This window comes from Chrysemys picta, chromosome 4, assembly GCF_011386835.1.
Source record: "Chrysemys picta bellii isolate R12L10 chromosome 4, ASM1138683v2, whole genome shotgun sequence".
In the NCBI taxonomy this organism is placed as follows: domain Eukaryota; kingdom Metazoa; phylum Chordata; order Testudines; family Emydidae; genus Chrysemys; species Chrysemys picta.
In genome coordinates, this window is record NC_088794.1 from 143,134,633 (window position 1) to 143,160,988 (window position 26,356).

Sequence of the window (26,356 nt, forward strand, 5' to 3'; positions counted from 1 at the left end):
TTTCCAGACTCCTAGCCTAGTGCCCTAACCTTAGAACCATCATTTCTCCCCTGAAAAGCTCCTATTTTTAAAAAAAATTGGCTCCATCTGTGTTGCCTGATGGTCCCTGGAGCCATTTCCAAACTTAGTTCTTGAAAACCAATCCAGGACATATTGGCCTTTTCCTGGGTAGTATGGCCCCGTCTACACAAGGAATCATTCCCTTCCTGTGGGAGGAAATGGTCCATGACCAGTTGTTGAGCGCCTCCAGGACAACAAACTTTCACTTCAGGCAGATGTATTCTCTACTTGTGGGTATCCTCACACTGTATCACTTTGTCCTCTCCTTTCTAGCAAATAGAACGAAGACTTTGGGCATGATTCTGTACTTATTGACACTGGTTTTACCCCACTGTAACTGCATTGACTTCAGTGGAATTACTCCTGATTTCCAGTAGTGTAACTAAGATCAGAATCCGGCTTGGCGTCTATAGGCAAAGCTTCCTTTGTCACAAACAGTGTGAATCGTTCTTTGCTCTCTGTAAGCAGCACACTCTCCTGAGCTCTGTTGAGACCACATATATTTTACCCCTTTAGGCGACTTCCCTTTTGTGTGCTGCACTCTACCCTCTTTGCTTAGGTTATCGCAACACTATTGCAATCAACAAAAGAACAAAAAACATTTTTGTTCAGAGCATGCTCCATTTCCACTGAGAACAAAGATAAATTCAGTTTCGTTCAGAGGCAACACGTTTCAGTCCCCAGCGCCCAAGGCTGGGAGCAGAAAGGCTGAATCTAAGCACCCATCATCAAAAAACACTCCAATCTTTATTTTTTATTTTATTTATTTTTTAATGATACATCTGTTGCCTTGTTTCAGAGCAGTAGCTGTGTTAGTCTGTATCAGCAAAAACAACAAGGAGTCCTTGTGCCACTCGTTGTTTTATCTGTTTCCTTGGACTCGGAAGCAGGAATGGGCAGCCAGATGCAGACATTGAAACTAATTCTGATTTGCTGCTGTCAGCTGTCAATTCTCTCTTCTGCTTCCATGGAAACACACGTTGGATGAGGGGAAATGGGGCAAGGGCTTAATGGAATGACTTCTACAATATTTGCCTTTCTTTTATGTTGAATGATCCTCCTCTCACTTACAAAATGGAAGGCAGGAGGAGACTCCCCACAGTAAGTCTAATCAAGGCACCTCCTTAATGTTGTTTCTGCTATGGCCTGTGTTATGCAGGTGGTCATGAAAAATGATCACAATGGTCCCTTCTGGCCTTGTAGTCTTTGAATTGATATAAGTGGGGGGCTTGCAATCTGGTCCAAAGTGACTAAATTCCTTTATTAACTAATTGAAATATGTCTGTTTCTGACAAAAGCAACAGAGGGTCCTGTGGACCTTTGAGACTAACAGAAGTACTGGGAGCATAAGCTTTCGTGGGTAAGAACCTCACTTCTTCAGCTGCAAGTAATGGAAATCTCCAGAGGCAGGTATATATCAGTGTGGAGATAACGAGGTTAGTTCAATCAGGGAGGGTGAGGTGCTCTGCTAGCAGTTGAGGTGTGAACACCAAGGGAGGAGAAACTGTTTCTGTAGTTGGATAGCCATTCACAGTCTTTGTTTAATCCTGATCTGATGGTGTCAAATTTGCAAATGAACTGGAGCTCAGCAGTTTCTCTTTGGAATCTGGTCCTGAAGTTTTTTTGCTGTAAGATGGCTACCTTTACATCTGCTATTGTGTGGCCAGGGAGGTTGAAGTGTTCTCCTACAGGTTTTTGTATATTGCCATACAAATGTCTGACAAATGTCTGTGTCAGAGATACTGGGGTGCCCTGCATTTTCAAGTGACTCGTGGGTCTGGGGGTCTGACTTGAGACTAGAGCTGGGTGAATAACAACTGGGAGCCAAATTGAAAAATCACTCCCCCCCCCCCCCCCCCCAAATTGCTTCAGATTTAACTGAAGCTGAAATTTTTCAGGTTTTTTCAGCAAAAAGAGAAATCGGAAACAAAAATTGTTTCAGAAACGCTGACCGTGGTGTGTCCAAAGTGAAATTTTCTCCCAACCCAGAGTGGTAGCTGCTGAGTGCAACCGACACTCTTGTCAATTTCACTGATGCAATAGCAGACAAGAATGCCAGTTTTGCCCTGCGGCTCCCAGGGTCTGCATCTCGCAGGCAGGCTGGCCAAGTGGACTGCCCCAGGGATAGGGACACTAGGGCTTCCAGATTCCAAGCCAGCCTTGGATCTGCACCCTGGGAGCCTATTCCAGGACCTCCCGGCTCCCACAGGAAGCCCTGGCATTGCTGGAAGCCCTGGTGTGGCAGGTCTCTGGACCTGAGCCACAGATCCAGGAAGTTCTGGGGTCTGCAGCAGCCCCCAGGAACCCAGTGTTCTGTGGGTGCCCTGCTTTGGATTCACTAAAGCCCATCACACCCAGCTGTTTCACCGTGCATCCAGGGAGATGGAGGCTGTGATCTGAACGTGGGATTGAGAACCAGGAATTCCTGAGCCCTACTCACAGCTTTGATGCTGATCTTCTCTTGAAGTCCCTTGATCTCTCTGCCTCACTTTCCTCATCTGCGAGATGGAGAGTATTGAACTTTCTTCCCTGCAGTGCCTCGGAGGGTAATGGTGCGCTAGAAACCTTTGAAGAGGGGAAGCACTGTGTGAATGCTGAGCGCTGTTCCCCGAGGCGTGTGGATCTCCATTACAACTGACCAGCTTGTTTTGTTTTGTTTACACTGGTTATGGCTTTAAGCCAGAGCCCTGAGTAGTCACAGGCCTTTCCCACCCAGCTATCTGGTTTGCAGAGAGAGTGGTGCAGCCTCCTCTTTCCCAGTGTGCCTGGCCATGCTCCCATGTCCTCTGCCCCACCTTGCTCCCTTCAGCTCTTCGTATTTACTGAGGCTATTGGACCACATTCTGGGCTCAGACAGCAGAGCCTCATTCGGAGTAAATTGGCAGAGTCCGATTGACTTCAGTGGAGCTACACGGATTTACATCAGCTGAGTTTGCCTTCAGTAGAGTGACTCCTGCTTTACACCGATGTAACTGAGAGCAGAGTCAGACCCACTGTTTTCCATCTGACTCCAGGGTTCTGTTCATTACCATGCCATAAGAGAGAGCATCTTAGCATCTGGCTTGATTCGAGTGCGGCACTGAGATGAATTCATCACTCTGCAACAGGCAGAAGGTTTGTTGTTGTTGCTGTTTATTTTTTAATAAAAATCATTCCCCCCCCCTAATTCATGAAGGGCTTTTCAAACTCTGAAAAGTGCTACTGGTCCATTTGGGAGCTCACACATATTAATAGTAATGAGGTCATTTAAATGGAAAGGAATTTCTTCCTGCAACAGAATCTCCCACTTTTCTGAGTTAGCAAAAGCACAGCACAGTCCTTTTAAACATTTTTTACTAAATTCTTTCTTTGGCGCTGGTGAGAAATGTCACCTCAAGCTGTCTGACGGCTCTGCGTGATTCATGCGAATCCGAGACCTGCATTATTTACTCTGCTTTGGGGAAATCTGCAGAGGGGTTTCTGACACTTCAAACACACAACGGAATCATCACTTTTATTTTCCAGCTAATTGGGAGTCAAAAATAAGCCATGCCGGGCTGAGTTCTGCCTCTCCCTATGCCAGGGCATCAGCTCTTTGCCCTCTTATGCATTGGAGCAGGAGCCTGGGACAAGCCGTGCCCCAGGCATCCCCTGCAATGCTAGCATCCCTGAAGGTACCATGTCTGGGTGGGAGCAGGGTGATCTCTTCTCCATTGCACCAGGATGGTTGCACTGTGAAGGGCACTAGCTACACTTACCATAGATATGCAGTGAGAGGTGCCCCTCCTTGTGCTTCCCCAAGCCCTCTAAAGGAATAATACCTCCAGGCACCACACCTCCCTGAGCCTTCTCCCTTCCCCAGCATTGCGTGGGCTCCTATGAGCCACAACTGAGTCCAATATTTGCTTCATTCTGAGTCAAGAGAAGACAGATTAATGCCATTTAAGGCTGTATATGGTAAGGAGCAGAAATGCAGAGCGCCATGTTCTATTTGTCACTTCACACTGGCTGCTAGAGCACATGATCTAATGCAGCAGTTCTGATGTCTTCTTCAATCAATATGTCTAGAGCACAGGCTCTCCACCTGGAGGACACAAACAGATCCAGAGGGTCGTGACCACCTTCCCTTTCCCTATAGCGTGATGGCAGGAGGATCCGGAACTTTTTCCTATTGTACCATGGGGCCATAGTATGGAAAAGCTCGAGAACCATTGGTTCAGACCCAGACAAATAGCTCACACGAAGTAATTTATCTGATGGTTTTTCTCCTCTTCTTTTTCCATTCCTTACTGTCCACAAACAGATCATGGTTTTCTGAAATATATTTATAAACTAGAAATGAAATAAAAATAATGTTTATAAATTAATTCTTGGTCTTTAGCTTGGTTGCAAGGAATCTGAAATATGAACTCTTTAGTTAGGGAAGTGGATTGGACTGAAGAACTTGTGGATCTAAAGGCGGAGGAGGCCTGGAATTACTTCAAGTCAAAGTTGCAGAAACTATCAGAAGCCTGCATCCCAAGAAAGGGGAAAAAATTCATAGGCAGGAGTTGTAGACCAAGCTGGATGAGCAAGCATCTCAGAGAGGTGATTAAGAAAAAGCAGAAAGCCTACAAGGAGTGGAAGATGGGAGGGATTAACAAGGAAAGCTACCTTATTGAGGTCAGAACGTGTAGGGATAAAGTGAGAGAGGCCAAAAGCCATGTAGAGTTGGACCTTGCAAAGGGAATTAAAACCAATAGTAAAAGGTTCTATAGCCATATAAATAAGAAGAAAACAAAGAAAGAAGAAGTGGGACCGCTAAACACTGAGGGTGGAGTGGAGGTTAAGGATAATCTAGGCATGGCCCAATATCTAAACAAATACTTTGCCTCAGTCTTTAATGAGGAGCTTAGGGATAATGGTCAGTTAAACCCTGAGCATGTGGGCAAGACTCACCAGCCAGCACCCAGAAAGAATTCTCTGTAGTAACTCAGATCCCACCCCATCGAACATCCCATCACAGACCATTGGGCATATTTACCTGCTAATAATCAAGGATCAATTAATTGCCAAAATTAGGCTATCCCATCATACCATCCCCTCCATAAACTTTTCAAGCTTAGTCTTGAAGCCAGATATGTCTTTTGCCCCCACTACTCCCCTTGGAAGGCTGTTCCAGATCTTCACTCCTCTAATGGTTAGAAACCTTCATCTAATTTCAAGTCTAAACTTCCTAATGTCCAGTTTATATCCATTTGTTCTTGTGTCCACATTGGTAATAAGCTTAAATAATTCCTCTCCCTCCCTGATATTTATCCCTCTGATATATTTATAAAGAGCAATCATATCTCCCCTCAGCCTTCTTTTGGTTAGGCTAAACAAGCCAAGCTCTTTGAGTCTCCTTTCATAAGACAGGTTTTCCATTCCTCGGATCATCCTTCTCTGTACCTGTTCCAGTTTGAATTCATCCTTCTTAAACATGGGAGACCAGAACTGCACACAATATTGAACTGAAGAACTTTGGGGTCAGTAAGGAATTTTCCTCCAGGGCAGATTGGCAGAGGCCCTGGAGGTTTTTCGTCTTCCTCTGCAGCATGGGGCACGGGTCACTTGCTGGAGGATTCTCTGCACCTTGAGGTCTTTAAACCACGATTTGAGGACTTCAATAACTCAGGCATAGGTTAGGGGTTTGTTACAGGAGTGGGTGGGTGAGATTCTGTGGCCTGCGTTGTGCAGGAGGTCAGACTAGATGATCATAATGGTCCCTTCTGACCTTAAAGTCTATGAGTCTATGAGACACAGACACGTAATAGCAAAAACAATGAGGAGTCCTTGTGGCACCTTAGAGACTAACAAATTTATTTGGGCATAAGCCTTTGTGGGCTAAAAACCCCAGATGCATGGAATGAAAAATACAGTTAGCAGTATATATATGAAAAGATGAGAGTTGCCTTACCAAGTGGGGTCACTGACAATCACTCTGAAACAGACCTGTAATAATTTTTGGTCTCCTGATTGCATGAGTGTAACTCTTAAAATCAGGTGTTTACGTCATGCAATTACATGGGATGAGGAATTCAAAACTCGCTTTCCAGGAATATTTTGCAATATTTGTTTAGGACTGGCAGTTTCAGCAAACCACCATTTGCTAGGATATTTTCAGAATGTGAAACAAGTGGAACAAATTTGTTTAAAAATTCCAACAAACACTTTTCAGTATTCGTCCGGCTGTGGTTTTGTCCACTGCTACACGTGCTGAAATGCTAGGTTCAGGTCTTCATAGCTTTGCTGGGTCACACATTTCTTGTTATTTCAGAAATAATTTAGCGGGAGTCCTTCAAGTGCAAATGTGAACATGCTTTCAGTATTAGAGGTTTGCTAAATGGCATTTTGCAGATTTATACTCCAACTGTGATTAAATTTCTGTTCAGAGTCCAACAGTTTTCAATGTGCAAATTAAAAAAAAGCTGCATGATTTATTACATTTTAAAAAATCCTCCATGTTACAGTCCGCTCCTGCAAACACACCAACTCACTGTATCTAGGGAATTCTCAAGGGTAGTGAGATGGGAAATGTAATGAATCAATCTGCCACTTTGCTTCATTTAGATACAGCGACCAGGTCTAAATGTTATTTCGCTATCCCTGTATGACATGGTATAATCCCATATTTCATTCGTTCACTTGCCTTCTTCAATTACTACTGCTCCTACTGCCTCATCTACCAATCACTACTGAAGCTTATGAGGTTGAATATACCATGATGTGATAAAACTATTCCCTAGTTCAGTTTTGCTCAGTGTACATTCTCGGTGCTTTTTAATTGGTTAACAAAGTCTAAATAATTCCATTTAAATTCATGTTCAGTTTATTCTGTACCTTATACACAGAACAGTGTACTGAGTAGAATTCTTCTTCCTGAGGAGGTAGACTGACTGAGGTAAACTTCTCAGGCATCACTGAATTGAAATTTTCCTAGGGTGAAGGGTATTTTCTTCCTTTTGTATTCCAGTTATAAAAGCATTTGAGAAGATGTGAATTGTCACATTGGGTCAGACCGGTGCTCCATCTAGTTCAGTCGTCTGCCTCTGACAGTGGGGAACTACCAGCTGCTTCAGAGGAAGGTGCTAAAACCCCTAGTGGACAATTTGAAAATAACCTCCTCCTAAAGGAAGTTTCTTCCTAACCCCCATCTGTTAGTGGTTTTGTTGTGCCCTGGAGAATGAGGATTTATATGGTATCTAAAAATGTATTTTACTCTATTTAATGTAACTGGATTTTTTCTTAATCATACTAAGCTTTTAGTCTTGATGACATCTTGTGGCAAGGAGTTACACAGATTTGTTAGGCATTGTGCAAAGAGCATTTCCTTGGATCAGTTTTAAATGTGTTGCCTTTGAATTTAATTGAGTGGCCTTTTGTTTTTCTGTATGGCAGACGCTAAACTGGAGCATCTGATCTACTTCCTTTAAACCATTAATCGTATACCTCCAGCCTCTTTTTCATTTCCTCTCTAAACTAAACAGGTCCAGTCTTTTCAGTCTCTCCACCTATGAAAGTCTTCCCATGCCTTTAATCATTGTTGTGTCCTGACACTAAACCTCCTATTTCTGCTGTAGATTTTTACTTGTTACCTTTCCCCAGTACTGCAGATATCAATGATTTTTAGCCTCTGGAATGCCTGAAAGTACCCCTCAGCCACTCAGTGGCACTGTTAAGTTCACCCATGCTCCAGCCACACAGGCCACCTCAGTCTCATCTTAAATGGACAGCTTATTAATGTACAGTGGTCTCTGTCAAAATGTTGAACACCCAATTAGCATTGCTTCAGTTTAAGGTTCCCTCAGCTATATTACTTACAAATGTAGGGTTACCATACGTCTGGATTTTCCTGGACATGACCTCTTTTTTGGTCCTTGGATCTCCGTCGGAGAGGATTTTTTAAATATGAACAAATGTCCGTGATTTTTCCTTGCTCGTTCTTTTTCCAACATTGATTCTGGTAGAACTGCAATTCCCGGCGTGCCCTAGTAGCAGCATGCGTGTTTACTGGGTTGCCACCCTTACTTCTGCACTGCTGCGGGTGGGGGCTCTGCCTTCAGAGCTGGACGGCCGGAGAGCAGTGGCTACTAGCTGGGCCCCCAGCTCTGAAGGCAGCGCTGCTGCCAGCAGCAGCGAAGAAGTAAGGGTGACATGGCATTGACGAGTCGCTGAAAATGACCCTGCTTGTACAGTGCAACTTCAGGCACACATCTTGCAAAGATGTTCATGGCTACCTGATGAGCAATCAATAACTGCTGAGAAAGATATGCTCTACAGAGAAATATGCATGGGCACAACAGGAAGAAGCACAGTAGGAAAGGACAGACTGCATGTAAAAAGTTACATTTACATTTCATTTACATTTTTTTTTAGGCCATTACACTTGTTATTTATAAATGTTAAATATTCAAAGTAGAAACTGTACAGTAGAAACTGTACTCCCTCCTTCTAAAGCTCTCCTTCCCCTAGGCAGTGTCCTCTATTAGGGAACTTGAAATATGGTAACCCTATACAAATGGCAACTACTCTAGGAAGCTTCTATGTATAATTGTTATCCCTTTTGGCCTGAACAGTTAACCAAGATTTAGGGTCTTGAGGGTTGTTTCCATTAGGAGGACAATAGAAGATGGAGTTGTTTTTTACTTTGATGTAATCCTGTTTATTTACAAAGAGTGTACAAGGTCCTGTGTCCCTGAAGACAGTAGGACTCAAACAGGAGGCAATTCCTTTGTTCATGATTCCAATCCTCATTCCAGCCAGCACTCTGCCCAAAAAGCTCTTTGCTGTCTCACTGAACCACATTTCCAATGCTTCTCTTGGTGTCTTCTTGGCTTTTTGCGGCTTCTCTCTGGTTGCGTCTGGGGGCTTCTGCTTCTAGACATGCACAGCTCCATCCACCAATACGGTGCAAAACCCTTCCCCCACATAGGTCAGCTCCTGACTGATCTTGCATGCAGTCTCTGTTTTGGGTAGTGACTTCTGTTGTTTCAAACATCTTACTGCAAAAAAGAGTTGAACTGCTTCTTACTAGGGCTGTCGATTAATTACAGTTACTCACGCGATTAACTCAAAAAAATGTACTGCGATTAAAAAAATTAATTGCGATTAATCGCACTGTTAAACAATAGAACACCAATTGAAATTTATTAAATATTTTTGGACATTTTTCTACATTTTCAAATACTTTGATTTCTACTATAACAGAATACAAACTGTACAGTGCTCACTTTATATTATTTTTATTACAAATATTTGCACTGTAAAATGATAAACAAAAGAAATAGTATTTCTCAATTCACCTCATACAAGTACTGTCGTGCAATCTCTATCGTGAAAGTGTAACTTACAAACAGTGCCATGCGAACACCTGTTCTCACTTTCAGGTGACATTGTAAACAAGAAGCAGGCACCATTATCTCTTGCAACTGTAACCAAACTTGTTTGTCTGAGCGATTGACTGAAGTAGGACTGAGTGGACTTGTAGGCTCTAAAGTTTTACGTTGTTATTTTTGAATGCAATTAATTTTTTGTACATAATTCAACATTTGAAAGTTCAACTTCCATGATAAAGAGATTGCATTACAGTACTTGTATTCGGTGAATTGAAATACACTATTCTGTTTTTTACAGTGTAAATATTTGTATTCAAAAATAATATAAAGTGAGCACTGTACATTTTGTATTCTGTGTTGTAACTGAAATCAATATATTTGAAAATGGAGAAAACATCCAAAAATATTTACGTAAATGGCATTCTATTATTGTTTAACAGTGCGATTAATCGCATGATTAATCGCAATTAATTTTTTTAATCGCTTGACAGCCCTGCTTCTTACCTTTATCCTGAATGAAGGATAGATGTGTCACACCCACCAACTTCAAAGGAGTTGCACTCAACCTGCATCAGCACAATATAATGACCCTTACATAGAAAGGGTTATAGAAGTAGTACAGTATTTCTCACTTATGCACCAGGAAACATGCATCCTTACCTTAGCCAGTAGTTCTGGACAGAGAACTTAACTGAATGCATTTTCAGGGCGAGATTCTGCTACCCTTACTCATAATTAGTAACAACTGCTTCTCAAGTTGTCCCATTGTTTTCAATGCTATCTATCTATGGTACATATCTGGCCCCAGTTATAGCATATCACAAAAGATCTGTGAGGTAGGGAAGTATTTTATCTCTATTTTACAGATTGGAAACTGAGATGCTTGTCTCAGGTCACACAAAGTCTGAGACTGAACCAGTCTCCCAGGTCATAGGCTACTGCCCTAACCTTCCTCTGTGGGTTTAATAGGATATGCTAGTAATTGGGCTTACTGTATTCTCATACAACTTTGAATTCCCTAACTACTATAGCTTTGTTCTCTGTATTTTATATGGTTTTGCTGATGTAATCTTAACCCTTTTGCCTTCAGAAGAGAAAAATAAAAGAATTTTTTCTCATATAATCAACTTTAAAAACTTCCAAATCTGGAACCCCCTTGTCACTGTATTACAAAGGGGGCGGTTATCCCCCTTTTATTCAAATACCCTGAGACTGAATCGATTTTCCAGTGGGAGATCCCTCTCTCCACCATGAAGGTCTCTGTACTTCCAGCAAATTCTACTGCCTCCCCTACTATCTGTTTGTTCTTTTCTCTCCTTCCTCGTTCCAGTTTGAATTTAGTGCCAGATTTAGCACATGCATGCAACTTCAGTGCTGAGCTATGGAAGCCCCTAAGGGTCAATGTCAATGGTGTGGAAATTCAGTCTGTGTTTTGCTGAATCAGGATTGGAATCTCTCTGTTTTGCTTTGCTCACACTATTTCCTGGGTACTCCTTCATCTCTGCCCTCCGAGCTTCATGCCAGCGGCCCCCTTGAATGGATACATCCCAGCTTATAGTGACTCAATACTGCCTCTGGGAGCACATGCCCTTACTTTGTTCTCCCAGGTACCATCACAAAGTAATACAAAAGTGTCCTCGCACTTTTTTTTCACCAGGAAACACAATTCTGACCACTTTACAGTCTCGGGCTCGGGAAGATCATTTCCTGATCTAATCTTTGATTTTTAAGGTCAGGCTGGGATGATTTAGTTGGGGATTGGTCCTGCTTTGAGAAGGGGGTTGGACTAGATCAGTGGTCTCCAAAGTGGGGTGCACAAGAGGAACCTTGGGGGTGTGTGCGGCAGGAGGAGCGCTTTTTTTTTTTTTTTTGCTTCAGCAATTCGGGTGGGAGTCCGAGCGGCTTTTTTTTTTTTTTTTTTTTTTTGCTTTGGCAAAAATGGTAGAGCCAGCGCAGCAGGGGGTGCGTGCTCAAAAACTTTTTACTGATAAATAAATTTAAAAATTAATGGAGATACCCTATCTCCTAGAACTGGAAGGGACCTTGAAAGGTCATCAAGTCCAGGTCCCTGCCTTCACTAGCAAGACTAAGTACTGATTTTGCCCCAGATCCCTAAGTGGCTCCCTCAAGGATTAAACTCACAACCCTGGGTTTAGCAGGCCAATGCCCAAAGCACTGAGCTATTCCACCTAGACTGCCCCTCTTTAAGGACACTTGTGTATGCTCTGTATTCTCGTATTTTCTATCCTTTGTCCTTGTTTACTCATAGCCCTGTTATTATAATAATACTCATCCTCCTCTCTGTTTCCAGGAGATGCATTATCTTAGGATATAGATAGACAGCTTCCCTCTGAGTTCCCTCATCACTAATCTAAAAGCCTGGCCAAATAATTTTCCATATTAGCAGCCAACAGATAGGCTTCCCTATTTCTGAGATACAGCCTGCTACGGCTTCCCTGCTACCCCAAGCTGCATGAGAACAAACTAGAGTGCATGATTGATCATACCCATTCTTTCCCTTTGTGATTCATAGAGAGAATTTTCTGTCTCCAAATGTGTCTCTCCCAAAGAGGCCAATAATTGGATTATGGCACAAAAGGCATTTTACTGCTATTTAAATTCAGTTTAATATGAGTATTGTATTGCCATTTGCCTGAAATAGCTGAAACTGCTATGACACTTTTGGCAATCGTCTACCTACATTCCAACATTCTTATTCCCTGTTACGGACGTGGCGGGAACTTGACACAGAAAGAGTAAGGCTGAGTTTTTCAAAGCAGCCGGGTGCCCCAATCCCCTTGAATTTCAGTAGGAGGTTAGCACCTAATTTCTAGAGGTACCTTTGAAAATACCAGCCCCCATAACTTGCCCAAAGTCACAGAGCTGGAAAATGACACCTGATCTCCTGATTCCCAGCCCAACGCCTTAACCACAAGCCCATCAGTCTAATTTCTCTGTCCTGCCATAAACAAGCACAGTGTGCCTTGTACTTGTGCACTCTTTAACTAGACTCCGTTACAGTTCTGTTTCTGCACATGATGGTCAAACTACCCTTACTCTTTATATCAGAACAGATACTAGCACTAGGAGCTTTAACATTTGGGCTTCATCCAATAGAGGCATAGGGAGGTGCAGTTGGAGAGGCAGCTGTTCCACTCTCCATCCTGTAAGGCTGGATGTGGAACTATCTGCCACTGACTTGCTGTACTCCTGCTCTTCGAAGGAGCACCATTTTTTCTGAACGCATAGCTGCTTGGATGAGTGCAGTGTCACCGCTACACTTGATCTGCCCTTCCAACACCTCCTCATTTGAGTCCTGGCTCCCTTGGGCAAGGGAGTGCAGAGAGAGGTGTCAACTTACGTGCTGATCCCGTGCAGCACATCCTCCATGCTCAGTAGTTGCTGACTAAGCATGAGTGGTGGGGCAAGAGCTGACTCCTCGACCCCCAGAGCTCTGATTGGCTACAAGACTGGGAAGAAATCCCACCCATGACTTCCTTGCCTCCCCTTGGAAGAGGGGGGTGCCACTCCAAAGAGGGAGCTCAAGCCAGCCTGGGGACAGGGGATTTGTTCGGGCTACCTGGTTGCCTCTGGCCCCGTTGGATGGGAGAAGAGCACATGCTGATGAAAGGAGCAGGCCCAAAGGCAGCCTGGACCCAGGGCTGGGAGATCGTCCCAGAAAGCAGGCCAGGCACACTTCTGCAAGAGTGATCCAGACCCTGCAGAGGAAGGCCTGACCACCACGGTGACCACAGGGACAAACACCTCGCAATGCAGTAGAGACAAGAACTCATCACTCTGAGCTCATACCCCTCCTGAGCATATGTGACCACCACAAGGGGCCCAGGGGCCCTGTCGGGAAACTCAGAGGCTGGGCCTGGAGGGCCATTTGAACAGTTTGTTGGTTACATTAGGATTCTTTTGTTGTTGAAGTGTCAGGGACTCAGTGTGTTGTGTCATTGCTGGGGCTGTATTTGGGGCTCCCCCAGCGATCCCTGGCTGATCCCTTTTGCTGATTGTGGCTGTTTCCCAGTCTACTAGAGTGGGATATAAAGTCATTGGCTTTCTATTCAAGCATAGCAGTTATTCCTGGGTGAATTCCTGCCTCTCTGAAGGTTGGGGGAGAGAATCCAGGGGGCTGGGCGTACTGGGAGGCAAATGGGGTTCTCCACCCGGACTCCCTGAGGCATGTGGGTTGGAATTTGGGGACAGTAAATGAACCAAGGTGCTCCTGCCTCTGGGCATGGTCTTGTCCTTCCTCCTCATGGCTCTGCAAGTGGAAAATGGTGATGAAGGAGGGTTAGTGGTTCTGCACCAGGCCAGCTAAGCTGCCAGCACAGGAGGAGGATGGCACAAGGACCGAGTGGGAGGGATGCACTCGGTAGCAGTCATCACCACTGCACCAAAAAAGCCTCTTTAACAACTGCTGCCAAATGTGGAATGTGCCCAGGGCCCTGGTGTGCCATCGGCGCTTGCTAGAAGTGTATCCCCCCTGCCACGGTTGGGTATGCTGGGGGAAGGAAGCGGTTCCTTAACTCTCTTCCTCTCTCCACCCCGCCAATGCGGCACTTAGCCCTGTCCAAGTGGAAAGAGGAGTTTGGCCAACTGACAGGCAACCCCAGGGTGTCTTTAAAAGTTTGCAAGATCTCCAGACAGCTGTGAGGAAGATGAGTGTAAAACATCTATGTGTCATTATTATCATTCAAATCACCATAGTGGCTAGTAGTCTGAGCAGAGATCATGGCCCCCTTGTGCTAGGTGCCATAATAATAAGAGGCAGCTGATGTCCCAGCGAGCTAGCAATTTAAATAGACAAGACAGAGAAAGGGAGGGAACTGAAGGGCTAAGTGATGCCCACGGTCACACAGGAAGTTTGTGGCAGAACAGGATATCAGTGAAGCCCCAGGCCAGCATCTTAACCACAAACCTGTCCTTCCTCTTGATTACTGGTGCATTGAGAGATTGATTAATGAAATAACGTTCTCCATAGTGCCAACTGCCATGCCTGACAATGGCATAAATGATCTAAATTTAGCAGCAAGAGGCTGAAGAGCAATAGCACGGTGAGAATGTGAGGAACATGGAACAGCCTTCAAGCAGGTCCCTTTGGAAAAGGTCCCAGTCCTATTAGGCAAATCGATGTGTCCATGGGAGTGGCAGGAATGTATCACTCTATAGAATCAAGCCTTGAAGGAGAAATGATAATGTAACAACTGCATCCATCTGAGAAAAGAAACGCCTGATTATAAGGTTTCCAAGCACTTGTAATAAATAGCCTCATCTGAGGGAATCAAATGATTTTTCTGGTCAGTGGCAGGAATAAATTCCTTATTTTTATTACCCTTGTGGGGCAGACAGTACATTAAAGAGCCAAGGAAAATTGTCTGTAATTGAACAGCCAGGAGTAAATCCTGACTGGTCTTATGTATTAGACCCACGAGTACCTGTTCTAGTCCATGGGCTAAAATCTTAGCTAAGTTTGGAGTTTAGAAGCACAGTGGGGCTATAGGATACTCAGTGAAGTGGCTCTTTGTTAGGCTGACAAGAAAAAAATGGAATGATGGTTTCTTTAGAGTATGGGGGTGAATTAAGTGCCGATGTGCCTCATGCCGTGTAGCAAAAGCCAACAGTTTGAGTAGTAAACTGGCTTTAAATATTAATAAGTGAGTCACAAGACCCCAGGGATTTCCCCAAATACAGACAAAGTCCTGGATCTCTTCTGTAAGTGACAGGGATTCAAACAAACGACCCGATCCTGCAGTGGGCTCCACATAGGTGGATGCCTGTGCCCACATGGAGCCCAATTGAGTTCAGTGCAGGCCTGGGGCCATAGCCGCTTGCTCAGCAGTCATGATCTATGAATCATGATGCACCTTACCTCTAAAAGGTCATTTTTCAGCATAGGGGTATTTTTTGTTTGGTTTGGTTTTGCTTAAATTGTAGTCGGTATTAGTGGGGGATGTTTGTGGCGCTGTATTAAGGTGGTTTTTCAAAAAATAATATTTTGGTCACACCCCACAATTTATATAGTACTTGGGCAGTTGGGAATTAACGGCGCGTGCATCCTAAGGTGAACATATTTTCAGAATCAACAACAGGGACAGTCTTGGAGCAATGAAATCCTCAGGTGCTCTGCAGTCTGGTTCCATTCTCCGGTCTGCTCAGCCTGGCTCGGGCAATCTCCAGCCGGAGCAGCAGAGGAGATCAAAGAGAGGCTGAGTTCTGTGAGTTCCCCCTGACTCCTCGGAAAGGAGGGCTAGAAGGACCACCTGTTACCCACCCCCTTGCTCTCCAATCCCCACCCCACCCACTAAAGCAGCGTAGTTTGCCCTGTCTAGACTGGATCATCAATTCACTGGATTTCTATTACGATGCTGTTGCCTGACACTTTATGGCAAGCTTTGGCCTTGAACAATGGTTCGTGAACCATACTTGCTATGTGGGGAGTGAAACTGAGGTGTGCAAGTCATCTTATACCAGCAAGGCAGCTTGTCTCGAACAAACCTCTTGTCACTGCAAACGACCCAAACGCTTTGACTGGTGATATGAAAATCCCAGACATTCCAGGCCTCCCAAAGGAAGTTCCTGAGAGACTGAGGCATCACTTGAAAACTGAGACCTATGGTTTCTTTAACCATAGACATACAGCTACAGATATGAACTTGACCAGTAAGCCCAGAGCACCTTTTTAATGGGTTTATGGGCTAAAACTCTGGAAAATGGCATTTCCTAAGATACACAGCTCGGGAGAGAGCCAGGCCAAAGGTGACTTTGTGCAGCCCAGACTCTGGACCATTGTGGAGGCTGAAATGAAGCCTGGTGTAAGTTAGAGTGGCCCCAGGGGCTGCTATAACTTATGGCCATTTTCCTGGGCTGACTATGACTTGCTCTGCAGCCCAGAAAATCTGTAGTGCTGATTAATACAATGAATACGCCCCTAGCCCTGTACCCAGCATGGCCCCTATGCCAGCATTTCCCCAGAACAGCATGTAGCAGCCGGAGTAGGGCCAGAATGCAGTCCGGGGGTTTTCATAGAAATATTGGCAGACCCATAACTAAACTGTATGTCTATTGGATGCCCTTTGTCTATAACCAGGGATCGGCAACCTTTGGCATGCAGCCCACCAGGGTAAGCGGCAGCCACCACATCCCTTGGCCCGCGCCGCTTCCTGCAGCTCCCATTGGCCTGGAGCGGCGAACCGTGGCCAGTGGGAGCCACGATCGGCCCAACCTGCAGACGCGGCAAGTAAACTGGCCCGGCCACCAGGGTGCTTACCCCACCAGGTTGCTGATCCCTGGTTTATAATATCCTTCAAACATTTCACAAATCTCTTTAGTGTTGGGATATTTTTACATAACTTCTGAAAATGCATCACAGCCATTTCTGCTGCTAATTCTGAAAACAGTTGAACGAGACAAAATGTTTGCATAGCAATATTAAGGATGACAAAGTGATAAATGTCATAAAATCAAGATATGGCTTTGTCCTTAATGTGACCCACTATGCCTTGAGGTTGAGAGACCTCAAGTTAGGTTTGAAAACATCTAACCATGTGAAAACTCTTTCAAAAGCATTGCACCCCAGGTTGAGCTGAAGACAGTTTTAGCCTGATCTTTGAATTCCTGTGCATTAAGAGTGTAAGACAGTGGTTCTCTAACTTTTGTATTGGTGAGCCCTTTCACACAGCAAACCTATGAGTGTGACCTTCCCTTATAAATTAAAAACATTTTTTTTATATTTAACATTATTATAAATGCTGGAGCCAAAGTGGAGATTGGGGGTGGAGGCTGACAGCTCGCAACCCCCCATGTAATAACCTTGCGACCCCCTGAGGGGTCACGACCCCGAGTTTGAGAACCCCTGTGTAAGACCTTAAATGTTTAAATATAGTTTGTCACACTCCCAACTCCTTTCAATGGTAGCACTAAAAATAAAAAATGAATGGCATGAGTGCATGAGATTTGACATGCTAGATTGTAACAGGTGCTTCAGAGCTGTTGTGGTCTGTCACATAAATTCAGTAAAGACAAGTGCAGAGTACTTCATTTAGGAAGGAAAAATCAAATGCACATCTACCAAATGGGAAATAACTGGCTAGGCGGTAGTACTGCTGAAAAAGATGTGGGAGTTGTAGTGCGTCACAAACTGAATATGAGTCACCAATATGATGCAGATGCGAAAAGGGCTAATATCATTCTGATGAGACCTCAGCTGGAGTATTGTGTCCAATTCTGGGCACCGCACTTTCGGAAAGGTGTAAAGAAATTGGAGAGAGTCCAGAGGAGAGCACAGGGGCAGCTCTAGCTTTTTTGCCACCCCAAGCACGGCAGTCAGGCTGCCTTTGGCGGCATGCCTGCGGGAGGTCCACCGGTCCCGCGGATTCGGTATACCCGCCGCCGAATTGCCGCCGAAGCCGCGGGACCGGTGGACCTCCCACAGGCAAGCCGCCAAAGGCTGCCTGACTGCCGCCCTCGGAATGAACAGCAGGCCACCCCCCCTCCCCCTCCCGGCTTGCCGCCCCGGGCACGCGCTTGGTGCACCGGTGCCTGGAGCTGCCGCTGGGAGAGCAACAAAAATGATAAAAGACTTCGAAAACCTGACCTAAGATGAAAGAATAAAACAACCAGGCGTGTTTAGTCTGGAGAAAAGAAGATTGAGAGGGGACCTGGTAAGTCATCAAATATGTTAAGGGCTGTTAGCAAGAGAATGGAGATCAGTTGTTCTCCATGTCTACTGAAGGGAGAATGAGAAGTAATGTTCTCCATGTCTATTGAAGGGAGAATGAGAAGTAATGAGCTTAATCTGCAGCAAGGGCGATTTAGGTGAGATATTAGAAAAAACTTTCTAACAATAAGGATAGTTAAACTCTGCAATAGGCTTCCAAGGGAGGCTATGGAATCCCCATCATGGACAAACACCTGTCAGGGATGATCCAGGTTTACTTGGTCATGGCTGGGGGCTGGACTGGATGACCTCTGAAGGTCCCTGCTGGTGACCTTATTTTATGTATTCCTTAGTCCTCACTTCCCCCTTGCCTCAGATTATCTTCTCCACTAGTTCACTGTCTCATTTCTACAATGATTCCTACATGAGAGGGATCAGGTCTGCCTTTCTGGCCTTTGAAAATGATTTAAAAACCTAAACAATGAAGTCATCAGGCCTTTGGTTATAGTAGCACTAGCAGATTTTACGGTATAAAGATCAACGTGTTAGATATTAAGATTCTCCCCAGATATTGGCTTAGACTGTGGGAGAAGTTGTCCAAGAGGAAGATAAGTGACCTGCTGCTGCCAGCTGTCAAGGACCTCTGTTAGCTTAAGCGCTAGAGGCCTGTTTCTCTGAAGCAGTCCAGTCCCAGCTCCCTATGGCTGGGTGTGTGACATACATAGCTGTGTCTGCAGCACAAGGATTTTTTACAATACATTGGCTTCAGTGCGAGTTGAATGTATCCAGGATGAAAACTGGAGAATTTAGCCCTTGATATTTATGTGGCTGTTACACTGACACTGAGTTTAATGTGCAATTAGAATGTATCAATAACAATATTTAATGTGATGGCATGGTCTAGAAAAGTGGTCCCCAAACTTTTTACCTCATGCCCCCCTTACTGCTGTCCACGTCCCCTCCTAGGGTGACCAGGTGTCCAGCTTTCGATCGGAACACCTGGTCGAAAAGGGACCCTGGCGGCTCTGGTCAGCACTGCCGACTGGGCCACTAAAAGTCTGGTCTACAGTGCTGCAGCACTAAGGCAGGCTAGTCCCAACCTGTCCTGGCTGGCACCGCGCTGCGCCCCGGAAGCAGCCAGCTGGTCCGGGTCCTAGGCAGGGAGGCCACAAGGCTCTGTGCACTGCCCCCACTCTGAGCACAGGCTCCGCACTCTCATTGGCTAGGAATTGGCCAATGGGAGCTGGGGGGCGGTGCCTGCGGGCAAGAGCAGCGCACAGAGCCACCTGCTGCGTCTCCGCCTAGGACCTGGACCAGCTGGGCTGCTTCCAGGGTGCAGCGCGGTGCCAGCCAGGACAGGTAGGCAGGGCCGGCTCCAGGCACCAGCTGAGCAAGCTGGTGCCTGGGGCGGCAGATTGTTGGAGGCGGCATTCTGCCCAATCCTAGGGCGGCACGGCCGCTTTTTTGTTTGTTTGTTTGTTTTGTTTTGTTTTTGTTCTTGTTCCGCTCCGGCCACCCTGTAGGGGGCGGCGGCGCGGAGAACCAGAGCACCCAGCACCCTGCAGGGCAGTCCTCTTCCTTCCCACCCCGCCGACTGCAGCAGAGCCCTCGCGGGAGGCGGCGCAGCGGGAGGGGCCGCGTGGCAGCGCCCCTGCTGTAGCCCTGGTCGCCCCCTTCTCTCCTCTCTCCCACCCGCTCCATCCCCCTCCCTCCCCAGACGGTCCCCCTGCACCCGCGCTCCGTTCTGGCCGCCGCCTTTTTTTTTTTTTTTTTTTTGCTTGGGGCGGCCAAAAAGCCAGAGCCGGCCTGCAGGTAGTGACTAGACTGCCTTAGCGCCGCAGCACCACCGACTGGGAGCCGCCTGAGGTAAGCCCACACCCCAACCCCGAGCCCCAACCCTCTCCCAGTCCTGAGCCTCCCCCGCAAATCGAGAGCAACTCCTGCACCCCAACCCCCCCAGCCCCACCCCAGAGCCCTCACCCTCTCCTGCACCCCAACCCCTGCATCAAGCCGCAGCCCCCTCCCACACTCCAAATCCCTCGGCCCCACCCCCCAGCCTGGGGCCCGCTCTTGCACCCCAAACCCCTCATCCCAGCCCCACCCCAGAGCACTGACCCCCTACTCACCCCCAACTCCCTGCCCCAGCCGTGTGAAAGTGATGAGCCATCGAGGAAGGGGGAATGTAGTGAGCAGGGGTTGTGGCCTCGGGGAAGGGGCAGGTGAGGGGCGGGGCCTCGGGGGAATGGGCAGCGCCTCAGAGAAGGGGCAGGGCTAGGGTGTTCGTTTTTGTGCAACTAGAAAGTTGGCAACCCTATCGCCCGCCCCGGGAGCCACAGCCGGGGCCTTGGTTGGAACCAGGTGTCACAGCTGGGAGTGGGGCTATTGTTGGGGCCGGGGGCCAACGCTGGGACCGGGGCTGGGGCCTGGGCGGGAGCTGAGGCCAGAGCTGGGGGCAGGGCTAGGCCAGAAGTAGAGCGGGGCTGGGGCCAGGGCCAGAGCAGAGCTGGGCAGAGCAGGGCAGGGTGGCATTCTCTCCCTGCCCCCCAAGTGGTCTGGCCTGGGCCCCACTATCCCTTTCCAAATGTTCCTCCACACCCTCCTAGGAAGGCACATGCCACAGTTTGGGGACCATTGGTCTAGAAGATTAAATATCAGTCTGGAGCTGGTACTCCTAAAGACTAATCCCAGTGCTGACCGTGACTTGTATGATAGGTTTCCATGTCTCGTTTTCCCATCAGTGAAATGGGGATAATAATACTTATTAGGGGGTGTTTGGGGATTGATTAATATATAGACTGTGCTGTGAAAAGGCCAAACACTGTGTAAATTCTAAATCTGCTTATTGCCAGTGCTGTTCAGCTCTAGGATGCTAGATTAATTGACCCTTGGCATGTCTCTGCAAGGGACATGGGGAAGCACTATCCTTCATTTTACTGCTGGAGAAACTGAGGCAAAGAAGTTAAGTGGCATGGCTAAGGGGAAATCAGTGTCCGAGCTGGGATTAGAATTCAAGAATTCATGGCTTCCATGCTTTATGCTGAGAGCTTTCCCTCTTTAAATGTAAAGATGCTCCTAGCACATGTACTATCATGTGGGGCCACCTTTAATATAGCGTTTGTTTAAGAACTGTCTAGTGTATCTCCCTAGGAACATAGCCCCATGTCGCTGCCGGCCTCCTAACCCCCTCTCTCCAAAGTCCCATTATCAGACACATTCTCCTATCTGCGCTTGCTTTTTGTGTGATGCACAGACTGGGGGCTTGGGCGTGGTAACTGGAATCAAGTCTCTGCTCATTCGTGCTCTGTCCTATACCCAGACTTGGAAAGCTGCGAACGTTTTGGGGGTTCATTTACTCTGTCATTTCCTTGCGTCTCTGGACTATTTGGCCAAATCTCAGTTCACAGATCATTTAAAAAAATAAAAATAAACAGACTGGGCTGCATTTTGGGAGCTGGCTTCTGCCTTGAGCTGCAGCCAGGCCCTCTCTGGCCCTGCACAGATTGTGACAGGGAGCAGGACTAATGCAGATGGACCGATGTAAATGAGGGGGGATTTGGCCCTCCACCAATCTGAAGGAAACAGTGGATTTCTTAATGTTCTCCAGAAATTTCTGGAAATTAATAGTCACAGGGGGAGTAAATACATGGGAAGCTGAGCCCCACCCCACCCCACCCCACCCCACCCAATTTGTTTTTGTTTCTGTGCTGTCAGGTTGAGTTAACCATTTCGATGGCTTAACAGGGCTAAGCCGCCAAGCGAATGCTTTTGATTTGATAGGCAACTGCATCCCTTTTCAAAGGAGCCTGCTCCCTAGGGCAACCACATCACAGTGCTGATTTGCTGCAGTGAAGACTGCAGCGCGTACAATATGCCCTCCCCCCTCTCCCTGTTCTGCTTACAGCATCGGTCTGTAGTCAGTACAAGGAAGCAGCCGTGATACCCACTAACCTATTCATGCTTTGGAATGCCTCAGTGAGAATCCAGGAAAGGAGCCGCGATTCCTAACCCCTCACGATGCAAGCCAGTGCCGATTCTACCAAGATGGAATGTCTGTGGAGCAACTGGAAATGTCAGGGTATTATATCTATTCTAGTGTTGCATGCCTAGAAAGACTGCATGTGAGAGAAGGCAAAGGCAGCATCCATCCATTTTGCATTGTTCACCTGTGGGCCTTTGCATGCTTTTTATTTCCCCGGAAGATTTTCTTTGAAGTAATTTTAAAAAACAACTCTAATTATACTCTAGGAATTTCTTTCATTTCTCCAGTCCCCGGCTGTTACGTCTTAAAAACATATAATGCAGGACGTTTTCCTCTCACACTGCAGCTCCTATCAATACCACCCATCCCTGATTATGTAGCTCTTTTCCTCATCCTTGAGGATCATTGTCTGTCTGTGCCCAGCATGATTTCATATGCCGTGGTGCTTTTAGAAGAGGGCAGTAATTGTGAATTTGTGTCTGTTTAGGCTCCTGAGGTTTACTGACAGTCCTGTTTTGGAGCGTCAGTGCATCCTTTTGGATGGGACACACCCATTTTGAGATCTGTGTCCACTGTCAACACAAAGAAAATGTAGCCCCGGCAATAACTGTAATAATACTGAGAATACTGTGGCACTGCCCCACATTTGTCAGTTTGCTGTATGGTAGCCTTTAAAATTATTCCGTGATTATTTTTTCTAGCACACCCCTAAACCACCTGCTGTAAAATATTGCGCTGTTTTGATCATCTGTTGTGTAACTGACAAGGACAATAGAGGCGACGTTCTGTTATAACAAATTTATTTTTGAGACGGTCCATGTTCGCACTGGGTGTGGCTGGCTACCTTCCAGCTCGCCTGACAGCTTTTCAGCCATTTTTATTCAGCTTCACACTTAATAGCGAGCATCTATCCTTTGTTTTGTTAAAAGACTGTCTATGTGACACTGCTTGGGGAGCAGATTATAAAAAAATAGATGGAAAGATGGATCCAGTCTTGTAAGCTTATGTATGTGTGTGGCAGGCTTTGTTTTATTTTATTAATTCTATAATAATCTTTATGACAGCAAGGTACATTTATTTTACTTTGAACATATTGTGTATATTATTAATGATCTCTGGTGGGTCCCTAAGAGTGAATTACACTCTTTAACAGCATCTGCTTAAAGGGCCCGTGCTTCTTTTCAGATGTAATTTCTCCTCCTCAAAAGAATATAAACACTGGTAATTGTAACGTGATCTGGAAAGCCTTCTGGATGTGTTTGGGGAGCGGGGAAGGTTAATTGGATCCAGCCGATTGCTGTTTCTGATATATTTTAAACCTTGTTTCTGCACATAATCGTCACCACATTCAGAGGGATTTATCCTAAAGTCAGGCAGCTACAAAGTAAACAGATGCACCTGCTAATATAAGCCCCCAGCAGCTCACAGCTTCCATTGTGTTAATAAAGAACCATTTTCAAACATCTACATGGGAAAGATTCACCACCAGGATTTATTATAATAACATTAATTCTGTATACTAAATTCCATGGGTTACTTTTAAAAAAAGGTTAGGTATTAAAATGCTGCCTATTCTTGTGGAAAAGAGAAAATTGCTGAGTCAAGTTGTCAAGCTCATCTTGACTTAAAGCCAGATTGGATTTTTTGTCCATCTTTACCAAAAACAAAAAATATATACATAAAGTACAAAATATAGGGGCACAGGGTATGCTATCTTTGCTTAACAAATTATTAATAGTATTATTGTCCCATCTGTCTTTTTGCAGTCTCCCCTTTGAAATCCGTAGGCAGTTTGGCTTAAAATTGAATGACACAATATGGCCCATGTTGGTGAGAAAGAATCTAGTTGGAATGAATGATTACCATCCTTTACTTATCTTTTCCTTTCCCCTGATGTACCTTTTTACGCATGGGGAATGGGGGTGTAGGGACGTTTGTGATGAAAACAGGGAAGATGCTCAAATAGCCATAGGATATTGCCTATGTCTGTAACATTCCACTGATAGAACCCAAATGCACACGGCTGCAGAACTGTAACCCCCTCAAAAATAGGCACAAAAAGAATAAACCCTGGGGGGAGGGTTATATGGTCAACAATAGACTGTGTTGACACTCTCCTCCTCTCCGCCCCTACCCCCCAATATCTATTTTCTGAAAAAATGAAGTTGTACAAATTTTCCATCTTCATTCATTACAGCTTCATGTCAGGTAACTTTTTTCCTTTCATAGGGCTGTCTATGTACATAACAGACAAAGATAAAAGCCATTGCAAATAATACAATGAATCTTGATTGAAGTTATGGAAAATTTGAGTGGTGGTTAGCACAACTTTTAATTTACTAGAAAACCAGGTATGCAATTAACTAAAATTAAGGACTAGGCAATGTAATATATCAGTACTATTTTGGGGTGGGTTAGTGAAAAGCTAGGTGGTGTTTATTCTGAAAAGCAGCAGATAAAGTAATTGGTGCTTTGGTTTTGCTCATCTTAACATGCTTTTTGTAAATATTCTTTGTGGTAATGGAAATACATTCAATATTGGTATGTAATATTCAAATATATTGCAATGTATTTTTATCCCTCTATCCTGGAAGTATGACATGATTGTATCCATCACAGGTGATGATATAATCCTAAGGGAGAACCAAAGTCATTCTTCCCTGCTGGACATATGTCCCATTTAAAATATTATCATTGCCGAGTAAGGTGAATTACAGCAGACTGTTATTTTGTTTGCATCTTTCACAGTTAGAAGGTGATGTATCTGAAATAGACTGGGGTTGAGCTATCCGGTATGTATGATGGTGCAGAGGTACATATACCACTGTGTATGCCAGCCACTGTGGGCCTCCATACACTAACAGTCAGAAGAGCTGACTGCAGAAGGTAGTACTTCAGAAATGATGTCACAACACCAAACAGTCACGTTATGCACTGCTCTGAGGTCATTCCTGAAGTATGACTGTTGGAAGCTGTGTTTCTGAGAGTGACTTAAAAACACAAGATGGCAGCATCTGCCGCTTCAGATATATGGGCTGCTAGATCAGGCATCCTGACCTTCTATGAAGATGTGGCATGATCCTCTAGGACAGTGGTTCTCAATCTTTCCAGACTATTGTACCCCTTTCAGGAGTCTGATTTGTGTTGCGTACCTCCAAGTTCCACCTCACTTGCTTACAAAATCAGACATCAAAATACAAAAGTGTCACAGCACACTATTACTGAAAAATTGCTGACTTTCTCATTTTTATTTTAGTTTGTACTGATTTCGCTAGTGCTTTTTATGTAGCTTGTTGTAAAACTAGGCAAATATCTAGATGAGTTGATGTACCCCCTGGAAGGCCTATGTGTACCCCCAGGGGTACACGTACTCCTAGTTGAGGAACACTGCTCTAGGCTACCCTGTAATGAATACTTATGGTAGGTACCATTTACAGGGCCGCCGAGAGCGGGTTTGGGCCCCCCAGCAAGGGCGGACTGGCTAAACAGGACCGACGAGGGGGGCGGGGGAAGCCAGGCCCAGGGCCCCCTTCCGGACCGCCAGGCCCCGGTAATTTGTACCGGGTCCCCCCCCACCACGTCGGCCCTGACCATTTACATTAGAAAAGACCCCCAAACGCCTTGCATTGCACAGCTAGTTATCTGCAGTACTCTAGCCAGGCGGTCACCTCTGCTTTCATTTCCCCTTCTACAATCCAATTTGTAGATATCCATGAGTGATATGTTTTCAGTCTGCTTCTCTGTTGACCTACAAGTCTCAAAAAAAAATGTGAAAGATTCCAAGTAAAGAACCTGTGGATTCTTTATACAAATGCCACTACATACTAACTATAGCATTCATCTCTGTAGCACCTGATTGCCAAGGGTGAATAAGGAATACAGGTTTATTTGAAGTCTATCTTACTTAGCTTCATTGAAACAATGTTATGAACAGGGCTTGTACTGGCACCTGTTTTCTGAGTATTATCTTACTTGTTCAATTAAAGTAGGAGCTGGTTTTAAAACGGGACTGAAAAGCTAGACCAAGCATTTCTCCATGGCTATGTTCTCCGTTTTCAGTACTGATAGCAGTGTTCAATGGTAATAATATTCATGTATGCATTTAAAGTGTAATCCTGTTAGCAGCTTTGAAACCATTCTAATTAACCACCTTGTCATAAAATAGTAATTTCAGCCTATTGTTACTTCCGATGCTTTCCACATTTTCAGAGGTGGATCGTTTCAACAGACATTACAGATTAGATCCTCATCTGGTGCAATCTGGTGTGGCTCCAAATGAGCTAGGCTAGTTTACACCAGCTGAGGATCTGTTGTATG

General features: G+C 45.4%; 1 protein-coding gene across 8 annotated transcripts in view; it reads left to right on the plus strand.

Moving 5' to 3' along the window:
* RTN1 (reticulon 1) overlaps window positions 1–26,356 on the plus strand; it is a 185,802-nt gene that overhangs the window by 140,079 nt on the left and 19,367 nt on the right. Inside the window, exon 1 of one of the 8 annotated variants that reach the window (XM_005285917.5) lies at window positions 21,369–22,135. The exons of 6 other annotated variants lie outside the window; for them this stretch is intronic. In XM_005285917.5, coding sequence (XP_005285974.1) covers window positions 22,075–22,135 — 61 coding nt within the window. In that variant the 5' untranslated portion in view covers window positions 21,369–22,074. Of the gene's footprint in view, window positions 1–21,368; window positions 22,136–26,356 lie in introns of those variants that run through there. One more of the 8 variants, XM_065593815.1, reaches the window with a different exon arrangement.